The 16,361-nt window shown below is 35.0% G+C and overlaps 2 protein-coding genes across 2 annotated transcripts; both read left to right on the forward strand.

Moving 5' to 3' along the window:
- Positions 1-511: 511 nt before the first annotated feature.
- On the forward strand, positions 512-4,259 carry LOC111483981 (exosome complex component RRP41-like). Its single transcript, XM_023130392.1, has 8 exons — positions 512-628; positions 792-989; positions 1,510-1,588; positions 1,815-1,917; positions 2,002-2,122; positions 2,578-2,666; positions 3,623-3,772; positions 4,017-4,259. Exons 2-8 carry the CDS (start codon positions 848-850, stop codon positions 4,107-4,109), a joined length of 777 nt encoding a protein of 258 aa, XP_022986160.1. The 5' UTR covers positions 512-628; positions 792-847; the 3' UTR covers positions 4,110-4,259.
- A 2,490-nt stretch (positions 4,260-6,749) lies between these two features.
- Positions 6,750-10,910, forward strand: LOC111483978 (protein CNGC15b). Its single transcript, XM_023130378.1, has 8 exons — positions 6,750-6,943; positions 7,382-7,459; positions 7,537-8,086; positions 8,173-8,385; positions 8,466-8,755; positions 9,584-9,695; positions 9,780-10,016; positions 10,095-10,910. Exons 2-8 carry the CDS (start codon positions 7,431-7,433, stop codon positions 10,764-10,766), a joined length of 2,103 nt encoding a protein of 700 aa, XP_022986146.1. The 5' UTR covers positions 6,750-6,943; positions 7,382-7,430; the 3' UTR covers positions 10,767-10,910.
- The last annotated feature ends 5,451 nt before the right edge of the window (positions 10,911-16,361 follow it).

Genomic DNA, 16,361 nt, shown 5'->3' on the forward strand with positions numbered 1-16,361 from the left:
ATGGGATGCCCTAAATGAATATATAAACAAAAACTTTGAAAGCCTAAAAATATACATGCCCAGTTGATATGTGATATGATTGCATCACAATGCCTAAATACACGATCTCTAAACTCACGGTTTTAAGACGCGTCTACTAGGGAGAGGTTTCCACTCCTTTACAAGAATATTTCGTTATACTCTCCCAAATTTCACAATTCTATTTTTTGGTGGATCAAATTCACAAAACAAACAAAATATCAACCCACCCTGAGAGCTTTAAATTACAAAGAAAACTATTATTTCGTATGTATGTATGTATGTATGTATGTATGTATGTATGTATGTATGTATGTATGTATGTATGTGTGTGTGTATGTATGTGTGTATGTATGTATGTATGTATAAATGAAAATAATAATAAAAAAACAAAACCAATAGTTAAATTACAAAAAACAATTATTTTATATTAAAGAAAAAAGACAGAAAAGAAAAAAAGAAAAAAGAGACAAAAAGCTTTGCAACCAAAATAGAACTGGTCTCGCGCCTCATTCGCTTCATAGGTTCAGTTTCTCAATGTTTGGTGCCTCGGCCTCCTCCACACACCGAGACTGTTTTCACTCTCTTTGAATAGACCGATCGATCCTGGGTTTGTGTTCGTTTATCTCGACGCTTGTACTTGCGATTTTTTGGATTTTGAACCCTAAATTCTGATTTGGATTACGATTTTTTATTTTGTCGAAATGGAACTTTTTGTGCGTTTTTCCAAACAAAATCTCTAGTGAAGCCCTTCATTGTGTGCCTTAACTCAGGAAATTTGTGGCGGAACCTTCAAACTTATCGACGGACGGAGTCATTGGCGTTCTGAATGGCCAAAAAAGCGACACCAGCTACGTCGACGTATTCTCCCTCTCCTACCACCCACAAAACCAGGCCACCCATCTTCAGGAGCGACGACGTCGACTGGGTTCGCCCTGATGGCCGAGCCTTCCACCAGTGCCGTCCTGCTTGTATGTCTATCCTATTGTTTCATTTAATGTATGCTTAACTACACTTTCTAATTGCTGCTCGTCTAAGCTTATCGTTCTCAATTAATTTATCCTTGAGGAGTTTGTTTATGGAATAATTAAATACAGAGCACGCGGGCTTTATTTCTACTATCACAATGCGAGACCAGACAAGCATTCAAATTTGTTCTGTATTCGTATGCTTTTGATATATTTTCCTGATAGCATGAATATAGTCTTGAGCATATTAGTTTATTGATGAAGATTTTCCTGGTAATTGGTCATATGGCTTTTCCTTTTCCTGATAGCATGGTTAAAAATGTGTTGTCTCGACATTCAAGTCTTAATGGAAGGTTCTTCCTTGGAGGCATGGTTCGGTACACTTGGTACTTGATAATGAAGTCCTTGACTTCAGCAAAGGATGGTTTTGAACATATGTTACTCAGTGGTTTTTACATTTTTGTTGTTGAATCTATACTGAAATACCATCTTTATTGAAACTTAAGTCATTGTTTACTTGCAGTTTTTAGGACTGGTGCTGTAAATGCTGCTTCAGGATCTGCTTATGCGGAGTTTGGGAACACCAAGGTCATTGTTTCTGTGTAAGTTTTAGCTTTCCTCCTACTCCAAGTATCGTGCTCTCTGTTATTTCTAGGTTTCTCTTTGCTGATGAGAGTTTGAATACCAACGCTTCTACTTGGTCTTCCCATTTGATAAACTTGTGTTCCTTTCCTTTTATCGTTTTAGTATTTTGCTACTGTTTTGCAGTTTTTTGTGCATGAATTAAGAGCTTTCCCCTTTATTCATATTCTGCATTCTTTTCATCAGATTCGGCCCTAGAGAAAGTAAGAAAGCAATGATGTATAGTGATATTGGCCGGCTCAATTGTAGCGTCAGTTATACAACATTTTCCACTCCAGTTCGTGGACAGGTGTGAAGAATACTACTCTTGTTCTATATAATTTATACTGTTGTCATCTGATTAACTCATTTTGTCTCAACTTCATTTTGTTAGGGATCGGAAAACAAGGAGTTCTCCTCAATGCTACATAAAGCTTTAGAAGGGGCAATAATATTGGAGACATTCCCAAAGACAACTGTGGATGTATTTGCCTTGGTGTTGGAATCTGGAGGCAGTAAGTATAAGGATTGTTTTAGATGGATGGTAATTGTCTGTAGATTGGTAGATAAACATGAACCAGTAATCTAGCTTTGTGGGCGTACCAACGTAGTTATGATACAATTTTGAAGTAGAAAAAACCAAGATCCTTATGAGAAGATTCAAAAGTACATGTTCTAATCTCATAACGTGATGGAAATTTCAGTCGCTTGTTTTTGTCTCTCTCTTTAAAAAGATGGTCCATTAACCTAGGTGGAGAATGTTGGTTATTCTTTTTGTGTCACTTGACTCTTTGTTAGCTATAGCTTTTATATCTAGGTATTCATGATGTGAATTTTATGCTTGTTGTAATCACTTCGGAGCCTGAACTGACTATTTTTCTTCTTAGCTCTCTGCAGCACCCTCAGAATTTATACTTTTCTTTTTATGTAAACTAAATCTTTTGTCTACATTGTTATTTTGTTGTTGCAGGCGATCTTCCTGTTGTAATATCATGTGCTAGTCTTGCTCTTGCCGATGCTGGGATTATGCTGTATGATCTTGTTGCCTCAGTTTCTGTGGTATGCTTGTGCACATTCTTAACTCTCCTGTTTCTACAATAATTAATTTTGTATTTCTATCTATCCCATATCCATCTCAAGCCCACTGCTAGTAGATATTGTACTCTTTAGGCTTTCCCTTCTAGACTTCTCCTCAAGGTTTCAAAACGTGTCTGCTAGGAAGAGGTTTCCACACCCTTATAAGGAATGTTTTGTTCCTCTCCAACCAATGTGGGACCTCACAGTCTACCCCCCTTGGGCGCCAGTATCTGCGCTAACACACCGTTTGGAACTTGGCTCTGATACCATTTGTAACGGCCTCAAGCTCACCGCTGGTAGGCATTGTTTGCTTTGGCTCGTTATGTACCGTTGTTAGTCTCACGGTTTTAAAATGCATCTACTATGGAGAGGGTCTAGCCCTACTCCGACTAGTGCCTCGCACTGTCCAATGACTAGTTTTGATACCATTTGTAACTGCCCAACCCCATTTCTAGCCGATATTGTCTTTTTTGGGCTTTCCCTTCCAAATTTTCCCTCAAGGTTTTAGAGTGCCTCTACAAAGGAGAGGTTTCCACACCTTTAATAAAGAATGTTTCGTTCCCCTCTCCAACCAACGTGGAATCTCACAAAATCTTTTAGCAACATGCATTTAATTTTGTGAAGTATATTATGCGTTCTCTTTTCCATACAATTTCCATGCAACAAGTTTTTTGATTGCACACAATTTTGAATGTATACAGGTATTTGGGTTGCTGATAATTGAATCCTAAAAGTAGGAGATTGTAGTTCTTTGTGTTCCCTTGCCTATTTTCTTCTTTCTGCAATTGAGGAAGATATTTTTATGCTATAGAATGACATTTGGCTGTCTTGAAAACAGAACCTTCAATTTTGTTTCCTGATTCTATAAAGCACTGATGGTCCTTACGAATTACTATTTTTGAAGTTCTGATACAATTACACTCTTATTTGTTAACTAGAGCTGCTTTGGCAAGAATCTTCTTATTGATCCTGCATTGGAAGAGGAAAACTACCAAGATGGAAGTCTGATGATAACTTGTATGCCATCTCGTTACGAAGTCACTCAGCTCACTATTACAGGCGAATGGTCAACCGCTAAAATTAATGAGGTATAACATCAACTTTGAACTTCGTCTTTCAACTATGACGATGATTAATTACTAAATTAATGATGTTTTTGAGAGTAATTACAAAAGAAGGTTTTATAAACAACAGGGTCTAATATTGTTATTTAAAATTTGATACTATGAATACAGAAGAATATGAATTGGTTTGTTGTACTAAAATAAACGAAGTAACACTCTTTGATTACACGGCGTGCAAGTATCTGATGCTTTCGTGATGCCACCACAGGGTATGCAGCTTTGTCTTGATGCTTCGTGTAAGCTTGTGACGATCATGCGGTCATGCTTGAAGGAATCTGCCGCCACGGTTTCAGAGGAATAAAACAGGTCTCTTTTAGTTCGGTAGACAAGTCCCAACACCTCCCCTCCACCCCCAATTTTGATGACAAAGAAAAGCATGTAGTATCTTTGGATAGTGGTTGATTTGGATTTTTCAGTAAGTAAAAATAGCCATTTTTTTTCAAGGGAAAGACAAAAAAATAGAGAGAAGTTTTCATTTGCGTAGTTGACTTGTAATAGTGAGTTGGTAGCCATAGCAAAACAAGCAAGGTTGACTTGAAACTACTTGTTCAATGCTCTGGTTTTTGTGATATTTCGTTTTTGTGATTGCTTGGGGACCTTAACGCACAATTTGGGTGGTTTCCTGCTTGTCTTTGCGTCTTAACAATGATATCATTTTAAGGTAAGATGAGATTTGATATGGGCAACGGTCACTGATCCGGCTGCATGCTGCTATTAATAGTCTTAAAATTTGTAAATATTTGTAGAAAGTGGATAACGAAATAAAGAAATCTATTGATGAAAGTAGTGTTTATAAGTTTGATTGTCATAAATGGAATGTTTATCATTCGGGCACGATCAATTCCTGATCTTGAGCGTGCCAAACTCGGAGGCCAATCTACGCCGTCCAATGTGAGTTAATCTTTGCATATGACTAAAAATAAGCACACCATACTTTGAAGAACTATGATTGTTTTTGTGGGTAGGAAACATGAACCATGATCGGTGGCTATCTCTGTGGTATGAGCAACTGCAAAGAAATAGTATGAATCCAATCCATTATATACAGTCTTTGTAAATGATTTTGGCAGTTCAATTTGGAATTGGACCCATTGCCAAATCACAACACTCTGTAAACCATTCCAATGGCGGACCAGAACACAACAAGAAATGGGTGTGCTATTAATGCTCGCATAAGGGGTGTCCAATATAATGCCACTCCTTTCAAATCTCACATTTTGGCCCCATATTTAGTCCATCTTTCCCACTTCCCCATCTCTCTCTCTCTCTTCCTCTCCATTTTCCTCCTTCCAACCCTTCTCGATTCTAAGCCGACTCGATCAAAAAGTTCAAGATTTGAATATCCACTTAAACCCTTTCTGGTTTTCAGCAACTCGAGCATAATTCAGTTGATTAAAGATTCGAATGTCTACTTCAACCCTTTCTGATTTTATGCCATTCGAATATAGTTCAATTGATTCCACTCGACCAAAAAATTTGAGATTCAAATGTGTACCTCTCAACTCTTTCTAATTCTAAGCAACTCGAGCTTAATTAGAAATATTATCGAGCACCTGTGATCCAACTTGGGTAAATGGGGGTGATTAATTAGAAAAAGGGGTATGTAATTAATGTTCCTTGTTTGGTGGGGGAAAAAGATGTGAGTTGTGGGAGTTTTAATTAAATTAGTTTACTATCGATGAGCTGGCATTTGGTCTTGTCGGATCGGATTGGGTTCGGCCGGACACCGTGGCGTTTTTTTAATTGTTTGTCTTATTATCCATCACGGCCGGGTACCATTAACAACTATTACCTCACAGACAAACGCGCCTTTTACGTTGACAGGGTCACCACCGTCATTTTCTTTTTGTCTATTTCTTCTTTTTTTTCCTTTCAGCAAACGTAACCATTATTTTATTTTCTTTAGTTTATTCCATTTGTAAAGCAATTTTTTTATTCCTTTTGATTTTGAAATATTTGAATTCTTAACTAATTCAAAATTAAATTAATTTTTTTAATAATTTCTTTCCCTTTTCTGCTTAGCTTTTAAAATTAAACGCAAAACATTAAATAACAAATTTAAAAATGAGATGCTTATCATAAAGTCAAAATTATATATATATATTTTTTTTTTTGTTATAAATACTATCCTTACTCAAAAACTCGAACAAATGATGATTCCGACGTTCGTGGTAGCAATAGGAGCTAAGCAAAGTAATAGTAAAGGTTTGCTAAGCTCGGGTGGTGATGCAAGTGCGTGGTGAGTATAATAACCCTCTTGGGCATGCTCCTTATACAGCTAAGCGAAGAGCTAGCAAGTGCCTAAAGAGAATATCATATGCAGTGTAGAATAGTATACGAGACTCTTTACTAGAATCAGAATAAGCGAGGAACGAGTAACCACAAACCCCTCTTAAACGTTAACTAAGAAATGAACAATTTGAACATAACGTCACATACACGATCGCTTTAAAAGTCATAAATTTAAATCCCGTTAAAAAATCCACCACGACAAATCACAAACCAATATTGTTGGATTCTATATTCATTTACCTCGTATAATACATTGCCCAAGTTGCGATCTTGTCTCCCATACTAAAACTTTAAATCATTGTTTATTCCTCATAGTAACCTTAATTAGAAACATAGGAAAAAGAAAAAGAAAAAAAAAAGTTTATCTTGTTCATTGACGGAACATAAAAAGTCAACTCCTTAGAATCTATACAGAAGAACAGCTGCAGTGTTAAAAGGAAAAAAAAAAAAAAAAAAAAAAAAAAAAAAAAAAAAAAAAAAAAAAAAAAAAAAAAAAAAAAAAAATCCTTTTTTACCTTTTAAAAAAAAAATTACTTTAAATATTTTTTTTTAACAATTTTATGAAACTTCTAAAGACCCATTCTCTGTCTCCTTCGTTCCGTCTCTTTCACAGAGTCATGGAAGCGCCTCTTCTGGGTAACCATTTTTTTATTTCATAATTTTCAGTGTCATTCTTGGCATTCAACCCACAAAGCTAACCATTTTGTACTCTCTGTTCGTTTCCCATGTCTATTTCATTGAACATTTCAAAGCCCATTTCTCCATTTCGTTCAAATTTTGAGTTTCAAGCCGCCGTTTGGGCGAGAACCACACAAAGGGCTTGTTCTGCATGTTCTAAAACAGGTATGTTTCAAAACCTAGTATTAACTTTCATGGGTGTTGATCGAAATGCTGTCTTATTTAGCCCTCTTTCTCTTGTCGGTGTGTGAATGAAAGAGAAAGGTTTGGCTTAAAAAATTGGACCGAGTTTAATGAACTTGAGCGTCTGAAAGAAGTAAAGTTAACCCCATCTCTGTTTCAGCATCTTTTGTGGGTGTGGAGATTCTCTATGATAACCTATTTGGAAAGCTTTTGTTTGTTGAAAAGGGTATTATAATAGTTAATACTCACATGCCCAACTTGTTCATTTGAGTTATGAAGTTTTAGAGGCTTTACAGCTTCATCCTTGCTGCAATCTTGTAATTCACATGATTCATGGTGTCACTAGACATGGGAAATTGTCCCCTTTAGTTTATGTGGCCTTGAATGCACATAACATAATGTTGTTTTCTTGTGTTGCAGGTTAGCTCCATTAGTACACTTGCCAAAGGTTTCATTTAGGAAGATCTTTATGGCTTTTGGTAGTTCTAAATCCGTTAGGTTCGTTCCCTTTTCGATCTCGAGTTAGACGACACAATTTTTTCTATTATATGTTTGATTCCAACATGTTTTTTCAGGTTCCAAGACACTCTTGAATCATCTACCTTGCCCGCTATCAATGGTGGCGGTGTGACGAAGATCGTATACAACATCGATGGCACACAAATAGCGGATTCTAGCAGCAAGAGAACTGCATCTTCTGGGAAGTCTGGAAGATCATTAAGAGCTAAGGTTTTGTCTAGAGTTTTCTCAGAGGATTATGAGAGAGTACAACGAAAAATATTGGATCCTAGAGGACAAGCGATAAGGCGATGGAATAAGATATTTTTAGTAGCTTGTTTAGTCTCGTTGTTTGTAGACCCTCTTTTCTTTTACTTGCCCATGGTCCGGGACGAGGAGTGCATCGATATAGGAGTAGGTGTCGAAGTTGTCCTCACAACTATAAGATCGATAGCTGATCTTTTCTACACAATTCAGATTTTTGTTAAGTTTCGTACAGCTTATGTTGCGCCTTCTTCTCGTGTATTTGGGAGAGGAGAGCTTGTTATAGATCCTTGTAAGATAGCAATAAGGTATCTACGCCATGGTTTCTGGATTGATCTCATTGCAGCCGTGCCAGTTCCTCAGGTATATGTCGGTCCATCGATTGCTTTTCTGTTGATGATCGATATGAGGTTGTCGAATTGTTGATTTAAGCGTTTGGGCCTTTGTAGGTACTGATCTGGATTGTCATCCCCAACCTTAGTGGCTCGACAATGACGAACACCAAGAACTTCCTAAGGTTCTTTCTCATATTTCAGTACCTCCCAAGGCTTTTTCTCATATTTCCGCTCTCGACACAAATCGTTAAGGCCACTGGACTTGTGACACAAACAGCATGGGCTGGAGCTGCTTATAACTTGATTCTTTATATGTTGGCAAGTCATGTAAGTGGAAATTCGGGTTTAAAATGAAAACGAATAACTTGCTTTGTTGCACTGTTCATATTGTTTTGTTCCTGTAAAAGGTTTTAGGAGCATGCTGGTACCTTCTTTCAATCGAGCGACAAGAAGCATGTTGGAGAAGACTTTGTACGGTTGAAAAATCTTGTAACGATGGATTCTTCGACTGTCATAAGGTCGATGACCCTCAAAGGGATTCGTGGTTTAATACAAGCAACATTAAAACTTTATGCAATCCAGATGATCCCTTTTATCAATTCGGTATATATGGTGACGCGATAACTTTCCATGTCACAACCTCTCCATTTTTCAACAAGTACTTCTATTGTCTTTGGTGGGGATTGAAAAATCTCAGGTGAGCTACTCCTGCATTTTGATTATGCTAATAGAAAGTTATATTTTCATATTCTTCTCATTAGAAAGATCGATTTCACAGTGTGAGATCCTACATCGGTTGGAGAGAGGAACAAAGCATTCCTTACAAGGGTGTGGAAACCTCTCCCTAATGGACGCGTTTTAAAATCTCAAGGGTAATCCCGGAAGGGAAAGCCCAAAGAGGACAATATCTGCTAGCGGTGGACTTGGACTGTTACAAATAGTATCAGAGTCAGTCACTGGGCGGTGTGTCAGCGAGGATGTTGGGCCCCTAATGGGGGTGGACAGTGAGACCCCACATCGGCAGGAGAGGGAAACAAAGCATTCCTTACAAGGGTGTGGAAACCTCTTCTTAACAGATGCGTTTCAAAATCTTGGGCTGTTACAAATAGTATAAGAGCCAGTCACTGAGCAATGTTTCAGCAAGGACGTTGGGACCTCAAGTAGGGTGGATTGTGAGATCCCACATCGGCTGGAGAGGGGAACACAACATTCCTTACAAGAGTGTGGAAACCTCTTCCTACAAACACATTTTAAAACCTTGAGTGGAAGCCCAAAAGGGAAAGCCCAAAGAGGTCAATATCGGCTAGCAGAACTTAGGATATTAGGATATTAGAGGAAGTTTTGGGCTGACATAGGCCAAGGGGACTTTGTATATTCTAGATTTGTTTTTCTCAACGAAATATTTTCTTTGAACCATAAAATGGTCGAAGATTCGGAAACCGGAGAACGTTATGTTGTCGTGAAGCTTGTTGAGTTCGTTTGGGCTGTTTAAGGGTGCGATATGAAAAAACTCAACTTCGTGCAGTTCTTTGGGACAAAATCTTGCCACAAGCACTTTTGTTGGTGAAATAATTTTTGCCATAATTGTAGCCACTCTTGGACTGGTTCTGTTTGCATTGCTCATTGGTAATATGCAGGTAAGCCCTTCATAGACAAGTTCATCATATTTACTCGTTACGTCTTGAAGCTTCGTAAATTATCGATGCTTATGTTGTTGGCAGAAATACCTCCAATCGACGACTGTTCGATTGGAAGAGTGGAGAATAAGAAGAACCGATACAGAACAATGGATGCATCATAGGCAGCTACCTCCCGAGCTCAGACAATCTGTCCGCAGATATGATCAGTATAAGTGGATAGCAACTCGAGGCGTTGATGAAGAAGCCCTTCTTAGAAGCCTTCCCTTGGATCTCCGTAGAGACATCAAACGTCACCTTTGCCTCGACCTTGTTCGACGGGTAAGTTTCATATATGAACTGGAACGTTGATGGAAATGATCGCTCACGAATTGTGAACTCTCTTCTGGGTCTTGGCAGGTTCCATTGTTTGATCAAATGGATGAAAGAATGCTCGATGCAATATGCGAGAGACTTAAACCTGCCTTGAGTACAGAAGGCACGTTTCTCGTTCGAGAAGGCGACCCTGTCAATGAAATGTTGTTTATAATCAGAGGCCATCTTGATTCATACACCACGAATGGCGGTAGAACCGGATTTTTCAACTCCTGTCGTATTGGCCCGGGTGATTTCTGTGGTGAGGAGCTGCTAACTTGGGCGCTCGACCCTCGTCCAAGCATTGTACTTCCTTCTTCCACTCGAACTGTCAAAGCCATCTCTGAGGTAGAAGCATTTGCTCTCATAGCAGAGGACTTGAAATTCGTATCCTCCCAGTTCAGAAGACTCCATAGCAAACAACTGAGACACAAGTTTCGATTTCACTCGCATCAATGGCGAACGTGGGCTGCGTGCTTTGTTCAAGCTGCATGGCGGCGATATAAGAGACGCAAAGAACGAGCTGAGCTCAGGGCTAGAGAGAGCTATCCAGCTACCAAAGTCGAGTCCCCACATTCACCACCAATGGCATCAAACTTGGATTCACGTTCAGAAAATGCTCGAAGGGGTATGAATAAGCGTTCTGTATCGGATGCTGGGGTCGTAAGCTCGTTGCAAAAGCCAGAAGAGCCTGACTTCTCCATTGTTGAAGAATGAAGTGTGCAATGGAGCTTGGCTCAAAAACCAGCAACCAAATCTGTAAATGCGTGGAGTGAATGATGAATCAATACTACTAGTTGTGTAGAAAATTTGATGCGTAGAACTTTTAAGATGATAATAAGTGTCTAAATCAACTTATAATTTTTACTGTTCTTCCGATTTACTTTCACCATATTTATTTCTCAAAATTGACCCTTTCAAGGTAATTTTGTTCATATGGTAAAATTTTGAACTTCAAAATGATTTTTAAAAAATTGCAAAAAATGGCCCAATTTGAACATAATGAAATAGTAAGAAAAACTCGAAGGAGATGACGTGGGCTGGTTTGGTGGATAGGCCCAATACTGCACGATGGGCTCTAAACACAGATACAACGGCCCAATCATTATATGGGCCTGGGTTCCTTCATAGGGGACGGCCCATCTCCTCCATCACTAAATAACAATTAAAATAATCTCGAAGTGAGATTTAATTGAAGAAAATAATTTAACCTAATTTCTTTTTTGTTACTGTGTATAAATTTTTTTACTCTCTTTAATCTAAATGTAGTTAAAATTATTGCGTACGTGTCATTATTAGGGACAATAGAATCGAATTTTGGTTGTGATATAACACAGTTAAAAGTGGTGGTAAAAAATAATGTAAAATAAAATTGTGAATAAAAAAATAGGGTCAATTTTCTAATTTTGTACAAATTAGGTGGGGAGTTTATATATTATTAGAAAAATGACAGCCAAAATAATTATTATGTTTGTATATATATGGAAAATAAGCATATGGAAGTAGGGACCACTATGATCTAAATCAAGTAAATTCCGAAACCATGTACTTAAATTACTCCAAAATTAAAATTTTGTATCAATTTAGTTTTTTAATTTTAAAAATATCTAATAAAAAATCATATTTTTTATTTTTTTAAAATTAATAATTATTTTAGATATATATATATATATTTAAAATTTGTATTAATAAAATCCTAAAATTTCATAACTTAAATATTTTCAATATTAACTAAAGATTTAGGTAATTTAAATATTAAATATTTACGAGTCTTAAGCATTTTTAATCGTTTTAAGAGCCTTATTTTCATATAAAATTTAAATATTAAACTTTTTTTTTTATGCCTAACAAGATCAAAATGTCAAAAGGAAACCGAATTTTTTATTTTAAAAAAATTCAACCCATTTGACCTATTCTGTACAGGGGTAGGTGAGATAATTGAATAATTAATATTTGTATTTATTGACTATTTTTTATTTTTTAAAAAAGAAATTGCCGTGTGTGTCTCGTTTTTCAAGGCTAACCAAAATAATCGGCTAATTCTGCTCATTCTTATAATTATAAACCGACTTCACTTCACAACTGCCAATTATTTCCAAACATTTCCCATTCATGTTATTTTATTTATTTATTTATTTATTTATTTATTTATTTGTGTAACGGATGATTGCGACTGTTCAAGCACCTGCGTCATTATTGACTGTAGCAAAATAATTTTAAATAATTAAATTAAAATTAGAATAAATTGCACGGAATAAATATGGTCTATTTTTCTTTCTATATACACTCTATTATTGACCAATTAATCAAATTTTAAATAAATCAATAATATCTTACTTTTCTCAATATATTTATCAGTAAATATTTTACACTTCAAAATTACTCTAATTATTATTGTCAGATAAAAACGGTTCTTATAATATAAAATTATATCATCTCTCGACCCTTTTATATTTGACATTTAAATCAATAAATATAAAATAAAAATATCTATATAAATATATAATTTAGAATTTTATTATAAAGATATTAAAACCTAGTACTCTTAAATTATCTTTTTTTAGTATTAATTTTAAAATTTCGGTATATAAAAAGATTTTAAAAAAGTTTAAGATCAAAAACACTTTTATAATTTTCAAAATAACCAAAATTAATTTTTTTTAGTTTAAGAGAATTTCTTTAAACTTTTTAAAAATATAAAAATATTATTTAAATTTGATATGATATAAATTTAAAGATATTTTTATTAATTTAATACATTATATATTTATATTGGACGTGTTAATATTTGGATATAATGGACACTTTGTTTTATATCACTCCAACGTTGTTGTAGCCTTAAATTAATTAATAAATAATTTATAATAATTTGGAGGAAAATAAATTACGTGACATCATAGTTGGCCGAAACAAGCACCCATCTTTATGTAGCACATTAATTACGTAATCGCGCGACAGCTGTAAGCCTTACGAAAAGACAAATCCAAAATTATTTACCGTACAGCGCGGTGAAAAAAATATTTTTACTCCATTCATCTACAGGCACATAAATCTAGTGCTTCCTTCCACATTTATCTGCATAATTACTTCATCTATTATTTACACCATAATTTTGACAACCGAGTTAAAATAATATATCGTTCAATTTTCTTTTTATGCTTATATTCAATAACTCAACGCTACTACTAACAAATATTGTTCGTTTTAATTCGTTATGTGTTTACATTAGTCTTACGGTTGTTTCTATGCCTTTGTAAGGAATGTTTAGTTATTCTCTTGAATCGATGTCAGATTTCATTGTCCACCTCTTTTTGGATATCTAATGTCCTTATTGACGTGCTGCCTGATGTCTAATTCGGATACCATTTGTAACAACATAAATCCACCGATAGCAAATATTGTCTGTTTTAGTCCGTTACGTATTGCACTAACCTCATAGTTTTGAAATGGGTTTGTTAAGAAAATGTTTTCATATCCTTTTAAAAACTCTAAAATACTTTTAAATTTTTTTAAAAAAATTCAAAAATACTTTTACCATTAATACCGTGTTCCAACAATATTCATTAAATTTTAAAAGTAATATTAACAAATCGAGAGATAATATAAAACTGTTCCTATAGTAAAAAATTTTATTGGTATTTTCTAAATATAACACTATGTATTTCTGAATCAAAATTTTTGAAAATTTTAAATTTATTTTAGAAAATTTAAAAAAATATTTTTATTCATTTAGCCTATAATTTCAAATTATAGCGTGAAAATCTAAGGATTAAATGGATGAGGGACTAAATTGTAAAAACATTGACATGAACCACAAGGACTGAATGGGGAAAGAAACCTGCCGACAGCATGCAGAATGGACACCCAAACCTAAGGATCAAATACACTATTATAGCTCAATTTATGTATTCTCGACCAAAAAAGTGTAACAGTTTAAATTCATCGTCAGCGGTGTATCCTAGTACAAATATTTGTTAGTGGTGGGTTTTAATTATTACAAATGGTATCAGAGTCTGACACTGAATGATGTATTAACGAGGACGTTATACTCTTAAAATGTGGATTGTGAGATTCCATATTAATAGAAGAGAATTGAGACTTCTCCTTAATAAAAACATATTAAAACTGTGAGTACAGTGGGCTTAAACTGTTATAAAAAGTATCGGGAGAGCGTGGAGTACGAAAATGATCGAACCAAGGGGAGGTAGGAAAAATTAGAGGAGGAAGAAAGCAACAGCTTAACCACACACATTTGAATGGCGGCCAGAAACAGAGGCAGTGAGAGGGAAATGGAACCAACCCATGAGGCCCGGGCCCTGTCCTCATGATACGTACACATCCAACGTTAAAAAACAAACCATTTCACACGCACACGCCCAGTTTTTCCCCCCATTGATTTAAACTGTTCATCCTTCAGCTGCCTATATATTTAAAAAAAAACAAATACTTAGAATGTGGACATTTACTACATTTTTATAAATTTAAATTTAATAAAAATATTCCTAAAATTTATTAATTTTAAGTATTATTTTAAAATTTTCAACTGAAAAACCGGTTAGTAAACTTTATTAATTTTAAGTATTATTTTTAAATTTTCAACCGAAGAACCGGTTAGTACTATTATAGCATTATTATTATTATTATTATTATTATTATTATTATTTATTTTTTTTACGGTCGGTATATGAAAATAAATTATTAATCTACACTTCAAATAACACAATTTTTGAGATATAGGTTGACATGGTACTTTCCACGGTAGTATGAGCTCTCATGGATTTGGATTTACTTTGGACTTCCCAAAAAGCTTCGTACTAATGGACGACAGAGTATTTTTTTATTATAAATTCATGATTATTCTCTACTTTAGTCAATGTGGGACTTTTATCATCCAAAAGTACTAACAACTCCATCTCTATATACCTACGAGATAAAAGTATTTTTTTATTTTTAAAAAAAATATTCGAAGATATTTTAATTTTTTTATTTTAAAAAAATGATATTTTAAAGAAACTAAAGATATTTACAACAACTATAAAGTTTAATGATATTTTAATTGATTTAATCTTTTTATAAAAATATTTGTTTTTTTAGAGAAAATAATAATAATTCCCTTCATTAATTTGTGCGAGGTAAAAAGATGAAAAGGGAAAGGCTATCTTCTTTCCTCTTTTTTCCGCTAATAATTTGGGTTAATATTCTTTGTACACCAATCCGAGTGAGACACGTATGAGCTAAAAATGAAGACAAAGAAAGAGAAAGGAAAAGGCATCCATGGGAATCATTCCATTATTTTCAACACAAAACACCCATGATGTTTTTTCCACGACATACAAATACGACCACTTATTTAATTCTATTTCGATTAATTATTATTATTATTATTATTATTATTATATATATATATAAAAGCATCCTTATGTTTAGGATTAAAGTGGTCTTCCTAACTTAGCTGACTGTAATTAATATAATAATAAAACATGGGAAATGGTGCCATAAATTTTGAAGCTTCCATAAAACATCTCTTTAGGGGCCAAGCGTCCACATTGGCACACCGTCCGCTTTGGTTTGTTAGATATCGTTGTCAATCTCACGGTTTTAAAACGCATCTGTTAGGAGGATGTTTCCATGCTCTTAAAAAAAATGGTTAATTTCTCTCTCCAATTAATGTGAGATCTCACCGTGAATATGCAAGTAAATGACACTATCTTTATGGATGGTAAAGGTTGGTGGTTTCTATCCATAATATCAAAATCATGCCTTTATCCCTAAGTAAGAATCATTGGTATACTTTCTTCCATGAACAAGTAATAGAATTTGAACACGTAAACGAGAAAATAGAGGTCTAATGAGTTCTTAAGAAGTTGTTGTCTAGCTAAGTGTGGTAGGAAAATGTGCATAACCAAGCAAGGCTGAGTGGTGGGCTGCAAAAGAAGAGGATGAGTTCTTAGTTGACTAGGAATTCCACTACCATTGTTTTTTGGTTTGAATCATAAAATAGAACAAAAACTTGAAAAGAATGAAAAGAAAAGGCTTTATATAAAACTAACTCTAATTTGACCAAGTCTTGGCCACTCAAGCTTTTGTTTAGTGAGACAGGCCAAACACAAGGGGTTTAGTAGCTAGGTGAGGTCTTTGTTTAAGTTGTGTTTGGCTTCTAATGGGAGGGGGTGGAAGAGGGCATTGGCCCAAATCACTCATATTGTGACGTTTTTGGGGTGTATGGTTACCCAGAAATGTAGTTGTGGTAGACCCTGTTTCCTTATTTGGTGAAACCAAGTTGAGCGCCCTTATTGACAGGTTTTGGACTCC

Source organism: Cucurbita maxima, unplaced genomic scaffold (genome assembly GCF_002738345.1).
Source record: "Cucurbita maxima cultivar Rimu unplaced genomic scaffold, Cmax_1.0 Cma_Scf00009, whole genome shotgun sequence".
Classification (NCBI taxonomy): domain Eukaryota; kingdom Viridiplantae; phylum Streptophyta; class Magnoliopsida; order Cucurbitales; family Cucurbitaceae; genus Cucurbita; species Cucurbita maxima.

Coding starts and splice junctions, on each gene's coding strand:
- LOC111483981 (XM_023130392.1), top strand. CDS start 848: ATGGCCAAAAAAGCGACACCAGCTACGTCGACGTATTCTCCCTCTCCT. Junction 990..1,509: donor CCACCAGTGCCGTCCTGCTT/GTATGTCTATCC, acceptor GTTTACTTGCAG/TTTTTAGGACTGGTGCTGTA. Junction 2,667..3,622: donor TTGTTGCCTCAGTTTCTGTG/GTATGCTTGTGC, acceptor TTTGTTAACTAG/AGCTGCTTTGGCAAGAATCT.
- LOC111483978 (XM_023130378.1), top strand. CDS start 7,431: ATGGCTTTTGGTAGTTCTAAATCCGTTAG. Junction 8,087..8,172: donor CAGCCGTGCCAGTTCCTCAG/GTATATGTCGGT, acceptor GGGCCTTTGTAG/GTACTGATCTGGATTGTCAT. Junction 10,017..10,094: donor GCCTCGACCTTGTTCGACGG/GTAAGTTTCATA, acceptor GGGTCTTGGCAG/GTTCCATTGTTTGATCAAAT.